This window comes from Balaenoptera ricei, chromosome 15, assembly GCF_028023285.1.
Source record: "Balaenoptera ricei isolate mBalRic1 chromosome 15, mBalRic1.hap2, whole genome shotgun sequence".
Lineage (NCBI taxonomy): Eukaryota > Metazoa > Chordata > Mammalia > Artiodactyla > Balaenopteridae > Balaenoptera > Balaenoptera ricei.
This window is the reverse complement of record NC_082653.1, coordinates 28,031,815-28,050,607: the sequence shown is the minus strand read 5'-3', so window position 1 is coordinate 28,050,607 and position 18,793 is coordinate 28,031,815. Positions and strand designations below refer to the sequence as shown.

General features: G+C 44.8%; 1 protein-coding gene across 1 annotated transcript; it reads left to right on the top strand.

Annotated features, from left to right (window-relative positions):
* The first annotated feature begins 573 nt into the window (after nt 1–573).
* Nucleotides 574–18,234, top strand: TBC1D20 (TBC1 domain family member 20). Its single transcript, XM_059897626.1, has 8 exons — nt 574–740; nt 7,402–7,587; nt 10,620–10,700; nt 13,093–13,279; nt 13,460–13,561; nt 14,501–14,642; nt 15,483–15,670; nt 15,934–18,234. Exons 1-8 carry the CDS (start codon nt 671–673, stop codon nt 16,187–16,189), a joined length of 1,212 nt encoding a protein of 403 aa, XP_059753609.1. The 5' UTR covers nt 574–670; the 3' UTR covers nt 16,190–18,234.
* Nucleotides 18,235–18,793: the final 559 nt, after the last annotated feature.

Sequence of the window (18,793 nt, the reverse complement as noted above, 5' to 3'; positions counted from 1 at the left end):
GGATGAATGGCCAGTTTTGTACAACTCAAAGGGAATACTGCTCACATAACCTTCTATGTGAACGGCGCCTTTGGCATTGTGCAGTGCACAATCTGCATAACTGTATGCGATGGTTCTGCTAAACCCTTAAGTCACCAAGTACGATGACAGGAGTACCTGTGGGGAGGTGAGACAGCAGGTAAAATTCTTGGTAAGCAAAAACAGAGTGAACAATTGTGGAGTAGTTACTATATGCTTGGTAGTGTTCTAAGCACTTTCCCAATAACTCTTGTGAGTTCAGTACTTTTATTATCATCAGTATCATTTTACAGATAAGAGAAACAAAAGAAATGATAAAATCTGCTCCTGAACACATTTCTTCAAGAGTGCCACGCTCTGCAAATTCAGTTGCAACTAACTCCGGGCGCGCTCCCCGCGCTCTTCCTCTCGCCGCTTAGGGCGCCTGCGCGCGGGCCCCGGTGACCGCCGGCTGCCCCCGCCGCCGCCCGCCCGGCGTAGCGGGGTCACGTGCTGGCACGGGGCGGGGCCCGCGCGGGGACGCCTGCGCGCTGCGGGCTGACCAAGCCGAGCTTACCCTGCGGAGCCGGCGCTGGATCCCGCGGCCGCTGCCTCGTCTTCTGTCGGCTCCGCCGCCAGCCGGGGCTCGGGCCCGGGCCCGGGCCCCCGGGACATGGCCGTCCGGAGTGCGCAGGGTGACGGTTCCACCTCCAGCCGCTGGGACGGCGGCGCGGGGAAGGCAGGTACGGAAGCCGGCCGGGGCGCCGAGGAGCGGCCTGCGAGGACGGCATGAGGGACAGGGGCGGCCCGAGGGTCAGGGGACAGCTGCCAGAGGAGGGGGCCGGGGAACCCGGGGCGACCGCGCGGGGTGCGAGAGAGGAAAAGGCTGAAGACCCGGGTCACGTCTGAAGTGGAAGAGAGCCTGGAATTGGGGGTCAGCGGATGCTGAGAGGACCGGAGGAACCCTGGCTGCAGACCCGCGCCCCCAGTGGGAAGGACGGGGCGGGCGGGGGCCCCGCGTCCCACCTCGTCGCATCTGGAGAGGAGAATTGGGTCTCCCTGAGAACCGAGGCCAAGCCTTGCCCCCGACCGAGACTGTCCGGCCACGTCCGCAGGCTCCAGGGGCCGCCTCCCTAGTGGTCAGGCCGGTTTCCCAAACTTCATTCATCGGTCGCAGTCTGGAGTGACGCGGTGTCCGTGGACCACGTATTTCTTTTAATTACCACGAAATTCACCCTTTAAAGTGTACAGTTCAGTGGTTCTTAGTACATTTTTACAAGGTGGGGCAACCATCGCACTGTCTTAATTCCAGAGCATTTCTAATGCCAAAAAGAAAGGCCATCATTCCCCAGGCCCCATTCTCCACAGCTCCTGGCAACCACCAATCTACTCTGTCTCATCCTGTGCCACCTATTTTAATGTTTAATTTTGAAAAAAGGGAGTCTCTCTATTTTTTTATACTGTCTTATACTAATTTCCATGAAATCATGGTTTCGTTGTGCGCTATGTTTTCAAATCTGTTTTACATACAGTTAATAAATGGAGAAGACTAAGGTAACTTTCCCACTTTTCCATCCTCTGGTGGGTGGTGCCCATAATAGAACCAACCACATATTCAACCCACGTTTTGATGAAGCACCCGGTTATTCGCATTTTGTTTCTCTGGGTTCATTTTGTTATTGCCCTTTTCTCCTATTCTAATGCTGCATGGAAATGGAGCTCATTCCTCGTATTACTCCTCTAGGCCCTTTGGCCTTGTAACCCTTCGCTGGTGTTTGTATAACATCTGTCCTCATGGCATAATAGTCATTGCCTCAAGTGGTATGGGTCTTGTGACCTGATGTAGTGCAGCTGTGCCTAGGTTGCGAGACTTTATCCTTGTTTCCTTGATTTTGCTTCTTTGGATAAGTGGGAGGAATTTAGAGATGAGAGGGGTTTGTTTGTGTTTTTGTTTTTGTTTTGTTTTTAATCATATAGGGGAATTGACAAAGTTACTAATACTATTAACTCTCTTTTGTAGAGGTTATGATTAGATTGGTTTACTCTCTAGAATATTCTCCATTTTGGGGGTAGTCTTTCTTCATATGTGCTTGTCTTTATTTTTCAGGTAGTTAATGAATCTCTGCTAATTTGGGTACTGTTTGTTGAAACTAATTAGTACCTCCAAAAACAGAGTTTCTTTTATTTTGTTTTTAATAGGAACCTTACTCAGAATAAGGTAAGGTTTTCCTCTCCCACTGTATTTCTCTGGTACAGATATGAAGTTCAGGCATAAATTTTTTTTTCAAGCATAAATTTTTAAGTTAATTTCCAATGTCAACATCAGGAGTTCAAGGGGTGGAGCAGGGGGTGTCTGTCTGGGGTGATCGCTTTCTGACTTGCTCTTTAATTGTTTTGATTAAGGCTAGCACTGCCTATTTAAGTTCAACTTCTGTTTAAAGTCTGTAAAGCTTTCTTGACATGCAAGCTTAAACCAAATAATCATCATGGAATTTTATTCTTGCACATAAGATTCATTTATTAAGCGTGTAGATCATTTACCTGATCTAAGTCACTGATATGTATTTTGCTGATCTGGAAAAACTTTTAGAGGAAGCATAGCTAGTGCTCATTTTTAGCCATTGTCCTTTCCTGTGTATTAAGTTCCCCAAGCCAGATGCTTTTGAAGATACCTGTTGCTCTAAGGAAGCAGAAATCTCTACCTGAGTTTGAGACAATAACAGACTCAGCCATCTTTATCTGAGTTGTTAAGAACTACTGTTTCAGTGCTTCTTATTTAAATGATCATTTTAATGGAGAGCAGGCCAAGTAGTATCAATGTCATTACTTTTTCCTTTGTTGAATGAATTACTTTTCAGGCAGCAGGGATTTATTTATAGCAGTGTCTTACATTTTGCAGCCAGCTCTAGAATAGTCATTTCATTCTGTCATGGTTATGAAAGCCAAGACCTTTATTATAAAGAAATTCGGAACATATCAGCTTTGGAATATATAATACATCTCCCTTATAAGTGGAGCAATTTACAAATTGGAGAAGAAAGGATTCAAGGGGATTTGAAAATGTGGGCTTTTATCCCAAGCCCAAATATCGCATTCTCCAGTCCAGAAATGTGTCCTACCCCAAAATCCGTATGTAAAATTTATCTTAAAATAGTTAGACATTAATTTTAACCTTTTTCCAAACATCCCAAGAATAACTCTGACTTTCCTCTTTCTGAGGTGAAGAGGGTATGACGTGTAAATTAGTTGTTCATTTGAGACTCTGCAGAACCTCTTCTCCCTCATTGTGTAGTCTAGCAGTTGAACTCATCACTATGTAATTTATACATCTCGAGCTCACTTGAGTTTGCTGTTTTCTCCTCCCTTTTTATGTCACAGTCAAAGCCTGTATGTACATTAGGTGCAATGAAATATTTGTCTGTGGGTGTGGCACACGTAGGAGTGCCTTCTTCATCTGCCACTAACATTTAATTGCTAGAATATGGGATTGAGAAAGGCGATATTGGGGTCTGAACAGACAGCCACTGAAATCCACAATTGAGCAGCATTCTACTCTGGGAATCACCAGTAGCTTTAGAAAAAGGTCAAAGTGCCTACAAATCTATGTAGAGTTCTCTGGTGTGGATATTCTTAACGGTAATATGGGGAAAATGGTAATGCCATTTACTATAGGCCAGTTTTTCCAGAGGAACAATAGCTAAGCTAAATTATTCGTTCTATTCCGCTCGTATGTGTTGAGTTCCCACAGAGCATCAGAATCAAGATAATAGTAGTAAATTTTGAAATGCAGGATTTAAGTAGAATCCAAACAGAGTTTTTAGAGAAATAAGTATTGGAGCTGTGGTTTGGGTTCAGAATTAGTTAAAATTTTGGCATATTATTTACCAAAACCTACTGGAAATCCAGCTGATTGCAAACAGTTTTATTTCCTCCAAGATATAAACAGTGGTTTTCCTTTTCCCCCAGATTGCTGAATAGCTTAAGTGGAAAGAGGAATAGGGTGGATATATGTCTTAAAAAATTGAGGAAAATTTTCCATACTCTTAGAAAATAGGTTAACAAGGTTTCTAAATGTCAGCTACCTCAGTAAATATTTAGTATTACCATTTAAGTGTTCTTAATTTATGATGTGTAGAAAATACAAGAACACTCTAAGTTAAAAAATTTTTTTAATATCTGATTTTTTTCTTTGTTGGAAATTAATTCAATTCCTGCTCATATTTTGTCTCAGCCTATGTTGTTATATAAAGTCTTTTCTGTTTTCTGTGTCTCAGTGATCCCTCTTTGGAAACATACAGCCTTCTCTTCCAAAGGATGGCCCTTTGACCCAAAGTAAAATCCCTCCCTGTCTTCCCCTTCAGTTGAGGATAAATCCAGTCCAGACTCTTCTATTAGCTACATTTACTGCAGTCCTTCCAGCCTCTCTTCCTTTACCTAACACTTTAGCCTCTTGGAATTTTTCTGTTTTCAGGGCATGATGTTTCTTTCATGTGACAGGGTCTTTGCACGTACTCTCTGGAATGCTCTCCCTTCAGCGCACTCTTCGCATGTGCAAACTTTTCTTTAAGGAGGTACCACAGTATATTCTTGGTGAAGTCTTTCCTGATTGCCTCAGAAGTAGTTATTCTTTCCTCTGGGTTTTCATGATTCTTCATGGTTCTATTATATCATGTATAATAATTATGTCACTCCCTACTGTGAGCCTCTCAAGGGCTGGGAGAGAGTCATATTCATGTTTTTATCCCAGTATGGTGCTTACTACAAGTAGTTGCTCATTAAATGATCGACTGATAAGTGAATGGATAGATCAATGGACAGATGGATGGATGGTAAGCACTTTGTAAATAAACATTTGACTAGTTAGGTGCTGTGCTGACAGGAAATTGGGACTTGATTTTTCATGATTTCTAGGTAGAGTAACCATTTAATTTAGCATCCAACCTGGGACATTTTTGAGAGTGCAGATGGGAGGAGGGGTTTGCTATGAACAGTTATGCCAGGACTATAGGTGTAAACCAGAAATCTCTCAGACAAACTGGAACAGATGGTCCCCTACTAGGTCACCAAGGAAAACAACAGTCTAGCCAGGAGAACAGGTTTACCGGGGTGAAAAAGCACCTGGTCCTGTCTGCACCTCCAATTGCATGTTAACTCCAAACCAGTTGGTGCCTCTGTTTATATGGTTTATGTCACAGTTCTCATAGATAGGTAACCAGGGCCATTAGTACCAACTTTCATTTGCGTTAATAATGTGCAGCTTTATCATGGAAACAAGTTGTAGACTGTTGCCTCAGAACAGAACAGTACTGAGGAAAGCTGCTTAGTGTCTGTTCTAAAACAGACATCTACCTTCTGATGTTAGTCCCTTCTAAAGCCTAACCTACTTCCACTGTTATTCCTCTCTAAAGCCTAACCTACCTTCCAGTGTTATCTTCCACTTTACATCAACTCCAGTGCCCTGCACCTAGTATATGCTACATAAATATTTATTATTATTATTATTTTTTAATATTTATTTATTTATTTAGGCTGCTCCAGGTCTTAGTTGCAGCACACAGGATCTTCATTGCAGCATGCGGGATCTTTTTTTTTTTTTTTTTTTTTTTTTTTAAAAGAAATCTCCATTTTAATTTTTATTTATTAATTTATTTATTTTTGGCTGTGTTGGGTCTTCGTTTCTGTGCGAGGGCTTTCTCCAGTTGCGGCAAGTGGGGGGGGTCACTCTTCATCGCGGTGCGCGGGCCTCTCACTATCGCGGCCCCTCTTGTTGCGGAGCACAGGCTCCAGATGCGCAGGCTCAGTAGTTGTGGCTCACGGGCCCAGTTGCTCCGCGGCATGTGGGATCTTCCCAGACCAGGGCTCGAACCCGTGTCCCCCGCATTGGCAGGCGGACCCTCAACCACTGCACCACCAGGGAAGCCCAGCATGCGGGATCTTTAGTTGAGGCATGCGGGCTCTTTTAGTTGTAGCATGTGGGCTTCTTAGTTGTGGCATGAGGACTCTTAGTTGCAGCATGCATGCAGGATCTAGTTCCCCGACCAGGCATTGAACCCCACCCCCCTGCATTGGGAGCATGGAGCCTTACCCACTGGACCACCAGGGAAGTCCCCATGAATATTTTTTAATCAGTTCATTTACTGTTAAATGAAAGGGCCTCTGTTTCTGTCTCCACGCCTTTCTTCTGCTCTCCTCCCAGCCTCTCAGAATCCTCCCCTTTCTTTTTAAATTGCACTCTTCAGTAATGCCTTCTCAGATTAGCCTGACCCACAGCTGTCTGAACTCTTGGTGTCTGCACATACCTTTTTTGGGCAATTATAGTGCACTGCTTTGTGACATCTCTTTGGTGTTGTCTAGTTTAACTTTTCTTGTGTTTGTTGTTCCTAAAATCAGCCATTCTGCGTGAAAACTCTGACAGCCTATTATTACCCCATTATTTTAAATAGAAAAATTATAATATGCACATTAACCACAGACTCTCAACCAGTCTCCTAAAAAAGTAATTTAAACACAGCAAAATGCCTGTGTATAAATAAGAGACTACCACATAAGGATATAAGATGCTTAAAACAGTACTTCCTGATCATCAGTAATTAATATGGTTCTTGAGAAACCGTTGCTTTGTATGCAGTATCATGCCTCTCTTACCACTAGCCACACTGGAGGCCCAAGTATACCCTTTGACATTCTACTTTTGAAAATATCTCCATGTGATTCTGATGTTTTACCAGTTGTATTAGTGTGTAACCAGAGACTTTTTCCACGTGTGGTTTTTTTTAAAAAAGTAATATTGAGGACTTCCCTGGTGGTGCAGTGGTTAAGAATCCGCCTGCCAGTGCAGGGGACGTGGGTTCGAGCCCTGGTCTGGGAAGATCTCACGTGCTGTGGAGCAACTAAGCCCGTGCATCACAACTACTGAGCCCATGTGCCACAACTACTGAAGCCCACGCGCCAGAGCCCATTCTCTGCAACAAGAGAAGCCACTGCAATGAGAAGCCCACACACCGCAACGAAGAGTAGCCCCCGTTCTCCACAACTAGAGAAAGCCCGTGGGCAGCAACGAAGATCCAATGCAGCCAAAAATAAATAAATAAATTTATTTAAAAAAGAGAGAGAGATATGTGTGCTCTGTAAAGTTTAGCATTAAGAAAGCACAATCATTCTATTAGGAAAAACTGTTAGATATATCTGAATGTACTGAGCATTTATTATAATTGTAAGTCCTTTTGTGTTACTTATATGGCATATCTCCTTAGTGTTTTGCACACTATGTGCTAGTGAAATATCGGTAGATTGACTTTAAATATATCTACCTTACCTCAAACCAAGTAAGGAGATTGAGCCCTGAAGAGAAAATGTACAAATGCTGAATATGTGCCTAATGCCCTTTTCCCTTCTGTTTTGCAGACTTTAATGCCAAAAGGAAAAAGAAAGTGGCAGAGATCTACCAGGCTCTGAACAGTGATCCCACTGATGTGGCTGCCCTTAGACGTATGGCTATCAGTGAAGGAGGGCTCCTGACTGATGAGATCAGGCAGAAAGTGTGGCCCAAGCTCCTCAATGTCAACACCAATGACCCATCTCCTATATCAGGTAATTAGGGGGAGGTGCTGTGAAGCGGAGCTTGTCTGGGAGGCAGGGGAAAAGAATGCCAGGGTCGGGCTTCCCTGGTGGCGCAGTGGTTGAGAATCTGCCTGCCAATGCAGGGGACACGGGTTCGAGCCCTGGTCTGGGAAGATCCCACATGCCGCGGAGCAACTAGGCCCGTGAGCGACAACTACTGAGCCTGCGCGTCTGGAGCCTGTGCTCTGCAACAAGAGAGACCGCGATAGCGAGAGGCCCACGCACCGCGATGAAGAGTGGCCCCCGCTTGCCGCAACTGGAGAAAGCCCTCACATAGAAATGAAGACCCAACACAGCCAAAAATAAATTAATTAATTAATTAATTTTTTAAAAAAAAGTATATTCTGGGTATTCCCTGGTGGTCCAGTGGTTAGGACTCCGTGCTTTCACTGCCGAGGGCCCGGGTTCGATCCCTGGTCAGAGAACTAAGATCCCACAAGCCGCACGGCATGGCCAAGAAACAAACAAACAAAAATGTATATTCCAGTTTACACTCACTTAGAAGTGGGTTGTAGGAATATGTATTTTAACAAGAATCCCACCTAATTCTGACGCACATGGACTGCATTTTGAGAAACATGGGGCTATGGGAAGAGATAATACCTCTACAGTCCTTATAAAAACAAAAAAACTTTTTATGAGGAAATACTAAGACCATTTTGAATTCTAAAATTCTGTAATTCTATGAAAAACTGTTACAGTTGGCCCCTCCAAGGATTCAACCAACCATGGATCAAATATATTCTGGAAAAAAAAACCTCCAGAAATTTCCAAAAGCAAAACTTGAATTTGCTGTGCTCTCCAACTATTTACATAGCATTTACATTGTATTAGGTTTTTTTAAAAAATTTATATTTTATTTATTTATTTTTGGCCACGTTGGGTCTTCGTTGCTGCGCATGGGCTTCCTCTAGTTGCTGCTAGCAGGGACTACTCTTTGCTGTGGTGTGCGTGCTTCTCATTGCAGTGGCTTCTCTTGTTGTGGAGAATGGGCTGTAGGCGCGTGGGCTTCAGTAGTTGTGGCGCATGGGCTCAGTAGTTGTGGCTTGCGGGCTCTAGAGCGCAGGCTCAGTAGTTGTGGCACACGGGCTTAGTTGCTCCATGGCATGTGGGATCTTCCTGGACCAGGGATCAAACCCATGTCCCCTGCATTGGCAGGCGGATTCTTAACCACTGTGCCACCAGGGAAGTCCTGTATTAGGTTTTATAAGTAATCTAGAGGTGATTTAAAATATACAGGAGTTGTAAAACAACTATACCCCAATAAAAAATAATAATAAAAAAATAAATTAAAAAGTATATGGGAGGATGTGCATGGGTTATATGCAAATGTTACACCACTTAATACATGGGACTTGAGCATCTGTGGATTTTGGTATCCTTGGGGGTCCTGGAACCAATCCGCCTCAAATACCAAGGGGCAACTGTACTTATTTGCAAGGCCCGTGTAGTAAAAAAAAAAAAAAATTTCCTTAGAATACAGTGCAAAATACAAAAGAAAGTACAGCAAAACAGTGAATCCACTTTGTCGTTTATTCACTCCACAAAAATTTATTGCTTTCCTGCTGTGTTTGGCAAAAGTCCAGGTGCTGGGGATTCTTTCATTCATTTGGCAAGTACTAATTGTGCTCCTAATGTGTGCCAGGTACTAGAGTTGATTAAAACAGCCTCTGCTGATAAAAAGTTCACAGTGTTGTGGTACAGCCGAGTAGATGGTTTTTTTGTTTGTTTGTTTTATTTTTTAGTATACCTATTTATTTTATGTTTTTTTTTAAATTAATTAATTAATTTATGGCTGCATTGGGTCTTAGTTGCGGCACACAGGATCTTTTGTTGCAGCGCTGGTTTCTTCTTCATTGCATCACACAGGCTCTGTTTCAGCGTGCAGCCTTCCCTCTAGTTGTGGCATGCAGGTTTTCTCACTCTAGTTGTGGCACGTGGGCTCCAGAGGGCGAGGGCTCTGTAGTTTGCGGCACTCGGGCTCCCTAGTTGAGGCACACGGGCTCAGTAGTTGTGGCGCGTGGGCTTGGTTGCCCCACAGCATGTGGGACCTTAGTTCCCCGACCAGGGATCAAACCCACATCCCCTGCACTGGAAGGCGGATTCTTTAACATTGGACCACCAGGGAAGTCCCTGAGTAGATGTTTTAAGTTGCCCCTTGTTATTATCTTTGGAACCGGGCTGCCTCAGAGCAGTGATCTTTTTGTTGGAAGGAAAAGGCATTGCTGTATTCACACTCTAAATCCTGAGATGGTGTTCCGTGAGATTCCAAATTTCCCATATCTTTATAAGATGAAGTCTGTGTATGCGGAAGTATTATACAGGCTCCTCTAGTAAGTTTTGATTTCGGTTATGAAGAAAATGTACACTTTTATATATATAACAGCTAGAGACTGCCTCCTTACTTTCAGTTGGGCTTAACAACTGAACACAAGTACTAGCTCCTGTTTGCAGTGTCTTAGTTTTAGAATTGCAGGGTCAAGAGAGGTTAGGTTCTTTTTTATGTGAGTTTATCTTAATACTCCTTTCTGAACAGCTCAGTGTTCCCTAGACTTTACAGATGTTAGAGTTTTTCCAGTGGTCTGTGGTTTCCACATTCATGATCTTATTTGATCCTTACAATAATCTGAGAGGTACATATGGAAGGGAGTAATTCCCAGTTTACAGACGTGGACTTTGAAATTCAGAGCAATTCCCGGTGACACACAGTAGTGGCCTGCATGCAGCTCCTGGCCTCCTGACTTCTCCTCTGCGGCTCTTTGCACTCTGCAGCCTCCTGGATAATCTGTGTTCCCTCCTCTTATGGTCATCATGCCTTGCGTGAAACAGCGTGTTTGGAACTAAACCAGGAATTCCTCTCCAAATGTTGTATCTTGAGTCATGTCCCCTTCAAGAAAAGCCCGAGTATGTCTTTCAGGCCTTTTATGTCATGCCAGGATGTTTTGCTCCTGATGTGGCTTCCCAGACATTCTTGCAATAACATGTTCTTTTTCCTTCAATAGGGAACGACCTACGACAGATGAGCAAGGACTACCAACAAGTGCTCCTGGATGTCAGGCGGTCTTTACGGCGGTTCCCTCCTGGTGAGACACGCCCTCGGTCTTCCTGGGTGGGGGGTGGCAGGGTGGCTTCTGTCCCAGTTGCACTTACTTTCCTGTGTTGGTGCTTGCTTGTGCCAGGAAGTTTCCATCCCAGCACAGAGCGTGACCACATGCAGGACCCTACCTCCTCAGGGACCCATTGTGCTCCCAATCTGCCGCTTCACTATCTCAGTCAGTTCAGAACCCCACTGTGAAGGCCTGAGCCTAAAATAATGTCTTTTGGCCTAGAGGTGGTGAATGAGAGAAGAGGGTTTTTCCCCCTTCAGAGCCTTAGAGGAGACTTTATAGGGATTGCTAGAGCCATCAGTCTGGCTTTAAAGAGCAGATTGGTTTGGAAGTGGTCACTATAACAAGAACTATTAATATCTTCATTTATAAATAGCGGTATCTTGAATATACATATATTGGGGCCCTTGGACTGAAAGGAAGGCCAATCACTACATGTTTAAAGAGTCTGTTCCTAAAATTGTCTCCCCATTCCCAGGAATAATGAGAAGAATGACCATTGTCTCCACTTTCACAGTGAAGGAAACTGGCCAGCAAACCTCATCTATTTCTCTTCCTTTGGCAACTCCACCTTAGGTCCATGAAGACACGAGAATTGCTAGAGGGAACAAGAGCCTCTAAACCCATTTTCTCACTCTTCTGAACCCATGCTCTGGCATTGGATTTTGTCTGTTAAAGGGCCTCTTTCCTGCTTGCACCCTTGGTTCCTGGAAAGGCTCTTGTGATTCCTTTGTAGCCAGTAGCCTGCCATCTTGGTTTTGATAAACACATATGCCTATGGTCCATTCGCCTTTTCCTATCCTGCTGGTCTTGAGGAGACCACATAGGACAGATGCATTCCATATTTTTCCCTAGGTAACCTGCTTTCCCTCTGAGCCCTTTATTCCTCTTCCATTTATGTGACATCAGTCTATGATATTATTCTTGTAGGCTGAACTTTCCATGTGGTTTCATATTTTTTTACATTCACGTTCTTCTGAGCTTAGCTGACCTCTTTTATACTGAAAGTTCAAATAAGATTTACTTTTTTTCTCTCACTACTTTCATTACTTTACCTATCCATAGTAGTTGGTTTACTCCATGTTCTTTTTTATCTTTTAGAGTATGCCTTTTTGAGAAGGGGTAGGTAGAAACGGGCAAGAGATGAGCTTCACTCTCACCTAAAAACCTTTGTTCAGTTTAGTCTGGGCTCTTGCATTAGCTGTTTTCTCTCATAAGATCTGTTTTTGACTGGAAAACCTAATGGTGTAGGAAAGCTGTGCTGTGTGCGGTTCTTCTAAAACAGGTCATGAGGCCAAGGGTTGGCATTTTTATACTAAAAGCCAGATGAGCTGCGGAGCCACACTGACCACTGCCAGAACTAGGTGCATGCGCTGAAAGATCTCCCGAGACAGTCTCTTCTGTTTCCAGCTGCATCTTTGGATCAAGGAGATCAGTACTTCCTGTGATATTTAGTTTGTTTCTGACGGGAACATGCATCTCTTACATTTTTTGTTTTTATATAATTTCATACCTACAGAAAAGTTGCAAAAATAGGACAAGGAATTCCCCAGGTGGCTTTTACACAGATTTTCTTATATGTCAACCTTTTACTATGTTTACCGTAGTATTGCTTTCTCTCTCTCCTTTGTGGTACACACACGCAAATTTTTTTCTGAACTATTACGAATAAATTACACACATGGTGTCCCTTTATCCCTAAATATTTCAGGAATATTTTTTTAATGTTTTTAAAACACGGCTCTTATTACATAATCACACTTAAAATCAGTAACACATTGACAGTATTTACTGCTGTCTAATACAGATTTTATTCAGATTTCACCATTTATTCCAATAATGTTCTTTATAGGAAAAGGAGATACAAATTCATGCATTTTCCATTCAGTCTTCATATCTCTTTAGCTTCCTTTATTCTGGAATAGTTCCTTTGTATTTTATGACAGGCCAGTTATTTTATAAAATCTCCCTCAGTTTGGGTTTATCTGGTGTTTCCTCCTTTTAAGATTCAGATGATGAACTCTTGATAGGAATTCCACCGAAGTGGTGCTGAGTTTTCCCTGCAGCACGTCAGGAGGCACATGCTGTCCACTAGTCACACTACTGGCAGCATGACCTGTGGTGACTTGGGTTTTAAGATGGTGTTGGTTGGGTTCCCCCACTGTAAGGTAGCCAGTCTGTGGCTCTTTCCTACATGTCAGGCAGTATCAACAGTGTGTGGATCTTGATGTGTTGCCAAATTGTTGTAATTAATTTTCTTTTATTAAACACTTTCTCTGCTAATCCACTGCTGACCATCTTCCTAACCTCTGTGTTACTAGGCTGCTTGCCATGTTCAAGTGCATCTCCCCTGCCCTCCCCTCCCCAGGCATGCCAGAAGAACAGAGAGAAGGGCTCCAGGAAGAACTGATCGACATCATCCTCCTCATCTTGGAGCGCAACCCTCAGCTGCACTACTACCAGGGCTACCACGACATCGTGGTCACATTTTTGCTGGTGGTAGGCGAGAAGCTGGCAACATCCCTGGTAGAAAAATTGTCTACCCATCACCTCAGGTACCAGCACAAAGGAGCATAAGAGGATGGGTATCACGCCTCAAGTCCCCCTGGGGATAACTCCTCAGCCCATTTCCTAGTCAGTGTTTTCAATGGTTTGAACCCCACTCCACCCTACTGCCCCCAAACCCTGATCCCAGCATTTGGTCTGACCAAGCTCATTGAATTGTCTCCTTCTAGGGATTTCATGGATCCAACAATGGACAACACCAAGCATATATTAAACTATCTGATGCCCATCATTGACCAGGTGAATCCAGACCTCCATGACTTCATGCAGAGGTATATATGTGTCTACATATATGTGTGTACATACACACACACCCCTCTTCAGCTTTCTCCTAGCCTTTGTTTATTCTTCACAAGTCTAGCTCAATTGCATCATCATCTTAGGGTGATTAGTGTTAAGTTCTTCCGAGTTGTCCTTTCCAGTTATCAGCCATCTGGATAATTCAGTTCGGTACACAGTCTTGGAACACTTTTTGGGTGCTGTGCTTTTTGGGGGATAGAAGAGATGTCACAGCCCATGCCCTTGAGGAGTTTACATCTAGTGGAGGGAGGTGGACAAGGTAAGTACACCAAGGTAGACTTTGAGGTTATTGCTGCAACAGAAGTACAGAGTTCTATAGGATCCAGAGGCGAGAAAGACAAGGCCATCTGTGGGTTGTTTTATTCACCACATACCAAGGAGAAGAAATACTTCTTTGCAGTTCTCGTATGATTTTTCTCTTCCGTTTAGTTGGAAATGTGTCCTTGGCCAATGCCTGCCTCTCTTTAAAAAGGAAAAAAAAAGGCTGTGTCTTAAGGTGTTACAGTCACCTCATGTTAACTGTAAAATTAATACAGTTGTGTTTTCAAGCCTGAGAATATGTGCCTGTGCCCCCTCGAAGGATGGACTTTCTCAGAAGGAAAATGGTGGTGTAGTTCTCTGAAAACAGCTAATTCTTGTTGCTGTAGTTGACGTTTGTTGGCCATTAGGAGAGCACCCAGGGAGATAAGGCCACCAGGACCCTACTGTGGTATTAGTGTCATGATGTTGGGTATATTGTAAGGACTTTCTGTGTTGTGAGGAGAAGATGCTGAATTTGTAGGCGGCTGAAATTTCCAGAAAGCATGTTTCTCAAATGCTTTCTTCACACAGCACTGAGGACAAAGAAGGCCCAGGGAGGGGGAAGGGATGACTCAGCAGGGAACCTAACATCTGGACTTCCTTGCTCCTAGTGCCGAGGTGGGGACCATCTTTGCGCTCAGCTGGCTCATCACCTGGTTTGGGCACGTCCTGTCTGACTTCAGGCACGTCGTGCGGTTATACGACTTCTTCCTGGCCTGCCACCCGCTGATGCCCATTTACTTTGCAGCTGTGGTAGGTACAGACCATGAGCCAGCAGCTTGGTGTGCATCCTCCAGTCCAGCTTGATCATGTTCCCTAAAGGGAAACCTGGTGATTATGGAAAGACGCAAAAGACAGCACTTCCCGGGCGGGCGTCTCTGGACACTGTTCTGTGGAATGTTAGTGGGAGAGTCATGGGAGAAAAAAATGTTCTGTGTAACAATAAGTTTGGGAAATGCTAGTTAAACAGCATGCTAGTTTAAATGCTAGTTAGATTTGTTTACTGCGTGATTCTTTTGAACCTTTAAAATGCTCATGTGCATTGTGAATTATCAGGGTTTCTGTTGACAACTCCTGGAGCTAGTACAACCCCAACTCCGGGTTTAAGTAAAGAAGTGTGGCATTATGATAGAAAGTTGAGATGGCTTTTAGTTGGGGTTGAGGGGCCCCAGTTATCAGAGGGGCCTGAACCATCAGGCGTGAGAGTGGAGGTGGGCACTCACAGCGCTCTTCATTGTCCTTGAAAGGGAGCAAAACCATTCTTTCTGCTGTTTTGAACCATTTCTTCTGTGCTGGAGCTAGGAATCTCCAGTAATCCTTCTTCTTTCCTTCCTCCTAAAAGAACCTCCTTCATTTAATTGGTCAGCCTTTCACATCATGGGGTGGAAGTTTGCCTCAGCAGGAAGGGTTTACCCAGTGGGAAAAGTGCTCAGATATGTACATCATTACTTCCTAGATGAATACAAGAATTTGCTGAACTTTTGGGGTGAGCCCTGTTTGGTACCAACTTAAATTCACCTCTAAGGAGAATGAAATGAAGTGGCCAAGGCCCTGTATGTTCTGGTCTCTGATGCAAGGCCTTGCTCCCCACAGATCGTGTTGTATCGAGAGCAGGAAGTCCTGGATTGTGACTGCGACATGGCCTCAGTCCACCACCTGTTGTCCCAGATCCCTCAGGACCTGCCCTATGAGACACTGATCAGTAGAGCAGGAGACCTCTTTGTTCAGTTTCCCCCGTCCGAACTTGCTCGGGAGGCAGCTGCCCAACAGCAAGCTGAGAAGTGAGTGGGGCCACGGCACCGGATGAACCAGGGGTGTTCGTTAGTGAGCAGAAATGATGGAAGACTGTGTCTGGTGGGGACGGGGCTGGGAGTGGTGTTTCCAGAGACCTATGCTTATGCTAGTGGAATCCCCACTTGAGACTTCATGGGTCTTTATAAGAAGAGTTTTCTGAGCAATGGCTGTCTCTGCCCTCAGCCTATTTAATCTAATTTTTTCCCTTCTTCTCTCATCCCATTCCGTTCTGTCTCCTTCTCCTCTGCAGAACGGCAGCCTCTACCTTCAAAGACTTTGAGCTGGCATCAGCCCAGCAGAGGCCTGACATGGTACTGCGGCAGCGGTTTCGGGGACTTCTGCGGCCTGAGGAGCGAACAAAAGATGTCCTGACCAAACCAAGGACCAACCGCTTTGTGAAGCTAGCAGTGATGGGACTGACGGTGGCACTTGGAGCAGCCGCTCTGGCTGTGGTGAAAAGTGCCCTGGAGTGGGCCCCAAAGTTTCAGCTGCAGCTGTTTCCCTAAATGCCTGAGAAGACACTTCCTCTTACATGACATCAAGGTCTCACCCTTCCATGGACAGATTGGGAGGGGGTGGAATTTCCTTTATTAAAAGGGTTTCTGTCAAGGGTTTTCTATTCCTGCACCCTTCCCCCCCGTCCGTGGATGCCTTTGCTTCAGAGGCCAGTAGCAGAGCGTGCGTGACGCTGGGCACTCGGGTCCTGAGCACAGAACTCTTTCTCCCTCACAGTGGGCTTCTGAGTGGGCTCTCTGCTGCCTCCTCTTGTGTTGAGGGAAGTGGGTTTCTGCAGCTCCCGGCTGCCTTTGGAACCCGCTGGGCCTGGTCACTGGGGAGCATCTTGGCTGCTCGTGGTAAGCTGGACCACTGAATGCCCTCCTGGCAGCTCCTCCCATTCTGACTGCTTCAGCCAGACAAAGAAGGACGGAGCTGCTGCTAAAGAAGTCAGACCTTGGAATGAAGGCGAAGGGGCAGAGAAGGCCAGCCTGGGAGCAAGATTGGCCCCTTTTAAGAACAGCTCCATTAGCTGCTCAGAAATCTAAGAGACACATGTGAACTAGGTTACTAGGTAAATCCTACCTATTTTCAGCCTAGAAATCACTTGGGCATTTCCAGTCAAACAGGAAGGAATGTTACGTTTTAGGGCGCAGACATAGGCTGGTTTTTGCCTGCCTTTTTTTTTTTTTCCTCCTTATTCTCTTCCACAAGCCACATGATGATGCATATAAAAGACACTTTTACTACTATTTTTAGAATTACATACACCCAACATGTAAAGTACCCGCACTTTTAAAGTAATAGTTCCTTCATGGAAAAAAAAAAAATCGTTCTTGTCAGAAGGATGAGCTTCTAAAACCCTGAAGTTTCCTTTCTACTCAATTATTTAACATTTCACTTTAGTCAGAGTTGCTGTTTGTAAGCAGCCCCACACTTCCATAGTGCCCACTTCTTCTCCAGCTTCCCTTCCTTCCCTCCTGTTGTCCTCCCGTCACCCTTCTACTCCCAAATAGGCATCCACTCACAACCTTGGCTTTGTTTTTTGGGTTTGACTTACCTCCTCAACTGCTGGTCTCTCCTTCCTGGTAGGAAATGTCACTGGGAACTTGTCAGCACCCAGAAAGGGACAAACTGCATCCTGAAGCGTGTGGTGGGAGCCTGGGACAGCCAGCTCGAGGCTTCCTAAGGACTCTCCGGGTCTTAGAGAACAAGATGGATATTCACTTCCTCTGGTACAGCTTTTCCTGTAAGCGAAGCCAGGTTTGTTCTAGATTAACTGTGGCTTGAAAAAAAGTGCCTTTTGCTGCTTTGAAGAACTGGGGTGTGTAGTATGAAGCAGCCATGTACTTTTATTTTCCTGGTCTGTTGCAGGCACTGTTCTCTCTTGGGAGGTGTTTTCTTAAAGTAAACATGCCAGAAGCACTCCACCCCACCACACCCAGACCTCCACATCCTCCCCATATGCCCACGGTGTGCAGAGTGGTTAGGAGAGGCATCTGTCTACACTGAGTTACACTAAGCACTTCACAACCAAAAACAGCTCAAAGTGGCAGGTCATTCTCCATAGCAGGAGTCCCACCTGGGGTTAGCATGATGTGGAGGATGGATTAGTCTAGAAAGTGGTAGATTCATCAAGACAAAGGAAATTCTTCCAGGATCTAGATGATGTGAGAAGTTCCCAGTCTTCTCCCACAACAAGTTTGTCCTCTTGTCATCTTTCCAAATGGGCAGCATCGACCCCTCCTGCCACAGGCCCTTGGGCCTGTCTGTAAATACTGAAGGAATTGATGGGGAAGAGGAAGGGAGGTGCATGTGATCAGGGTCCCAAGGCCATGGCATTTTGGATCCCAGGAAGCAGGTGGCATTGACTTTTGTTGTGGCCTAGGAAGGAGAAAGTTCATTTGTTTCATAGCTTTTCTGACATCAGGATTATCCCCTGCCAATGAGAAGAAAGCAGCATCTTTTTACCTTCAAGTGGTTTACTATTCTGTAAGGAATATGTGTAAATATTTTGTACAGAGCCCTGTATGAAATAAACAGCCATATGTGGTTACTAATCTCTTCTGTCATTCTTTCCTTGTTGGAGTGGCTTTAGCTTTAGGCATCTGGCCTTGATGCTCCCTCCCTTCCACCCCTGACCTGGAGATGTGCTGTATCTGTGGACTCCTGGTTGGCCTTGACTTGCCCAGAGAACTTGAACAGTACCTGCAGTCCTGTTTCTGTTTTTCCTGAGGCAAGAATCTACGTTGCCTGGGTTCACTGTTTCCTTGGCCCAGAGGGGAGACGTAAGGGGGCTGAAGGCTGAGCAGGCATCACTCGGCTCCCCGACCGTGTCCCACCACCATAGGCCAGCTGCCCGTGCTGTCCTTTGATTTGACTTGTGGAGGACACAGGGCTGGCCAGGACACCGCCCTGCCTCTGGGAACTCACCAGAGAACTGCATTGAAAGAGTAATTTGTTTTCAGTGGCAGTTTCATAGTTGATTGAATGTAAAGAGACTTTTGATAAATGGAAAACTGAAGGAAGGGTATGTGTGGTGAAATAAATATTTGGGTTTTGTCCCCACTTCCCCTGAAACCCTTAGAATTTTCTGAGTGATAGGAGTGTCTTTT

What these genes read in the sequence shown, in the direction of transcription:
- TBC1D20 (XM_059897626.1), top strand. Translation starts at nt 671, where the DNA reads ATGGCCGTCCGGAGTGCGCAGGGTGACGGTTCCACCTCCAGCCGCTGG. An exon ending in CGGCGGCGCGGGGAAGGCAG is followed by an intron (nt 741 to 7,401) that starts GTACGGAAGCCG and finishes TCTGTTTTGCAG; the next exon opens with ACTTTAATGCCAAAAGGAAA. An exon ending in CCATTTACTTTGCAGCTGTG is followed by an intron (nt 14,643 to 15,482) that starts GTAGGTACAGAC and finishes TGCTCCCCACAG; the next exon opens with ATCGTGTTGTATCGAGAGCA.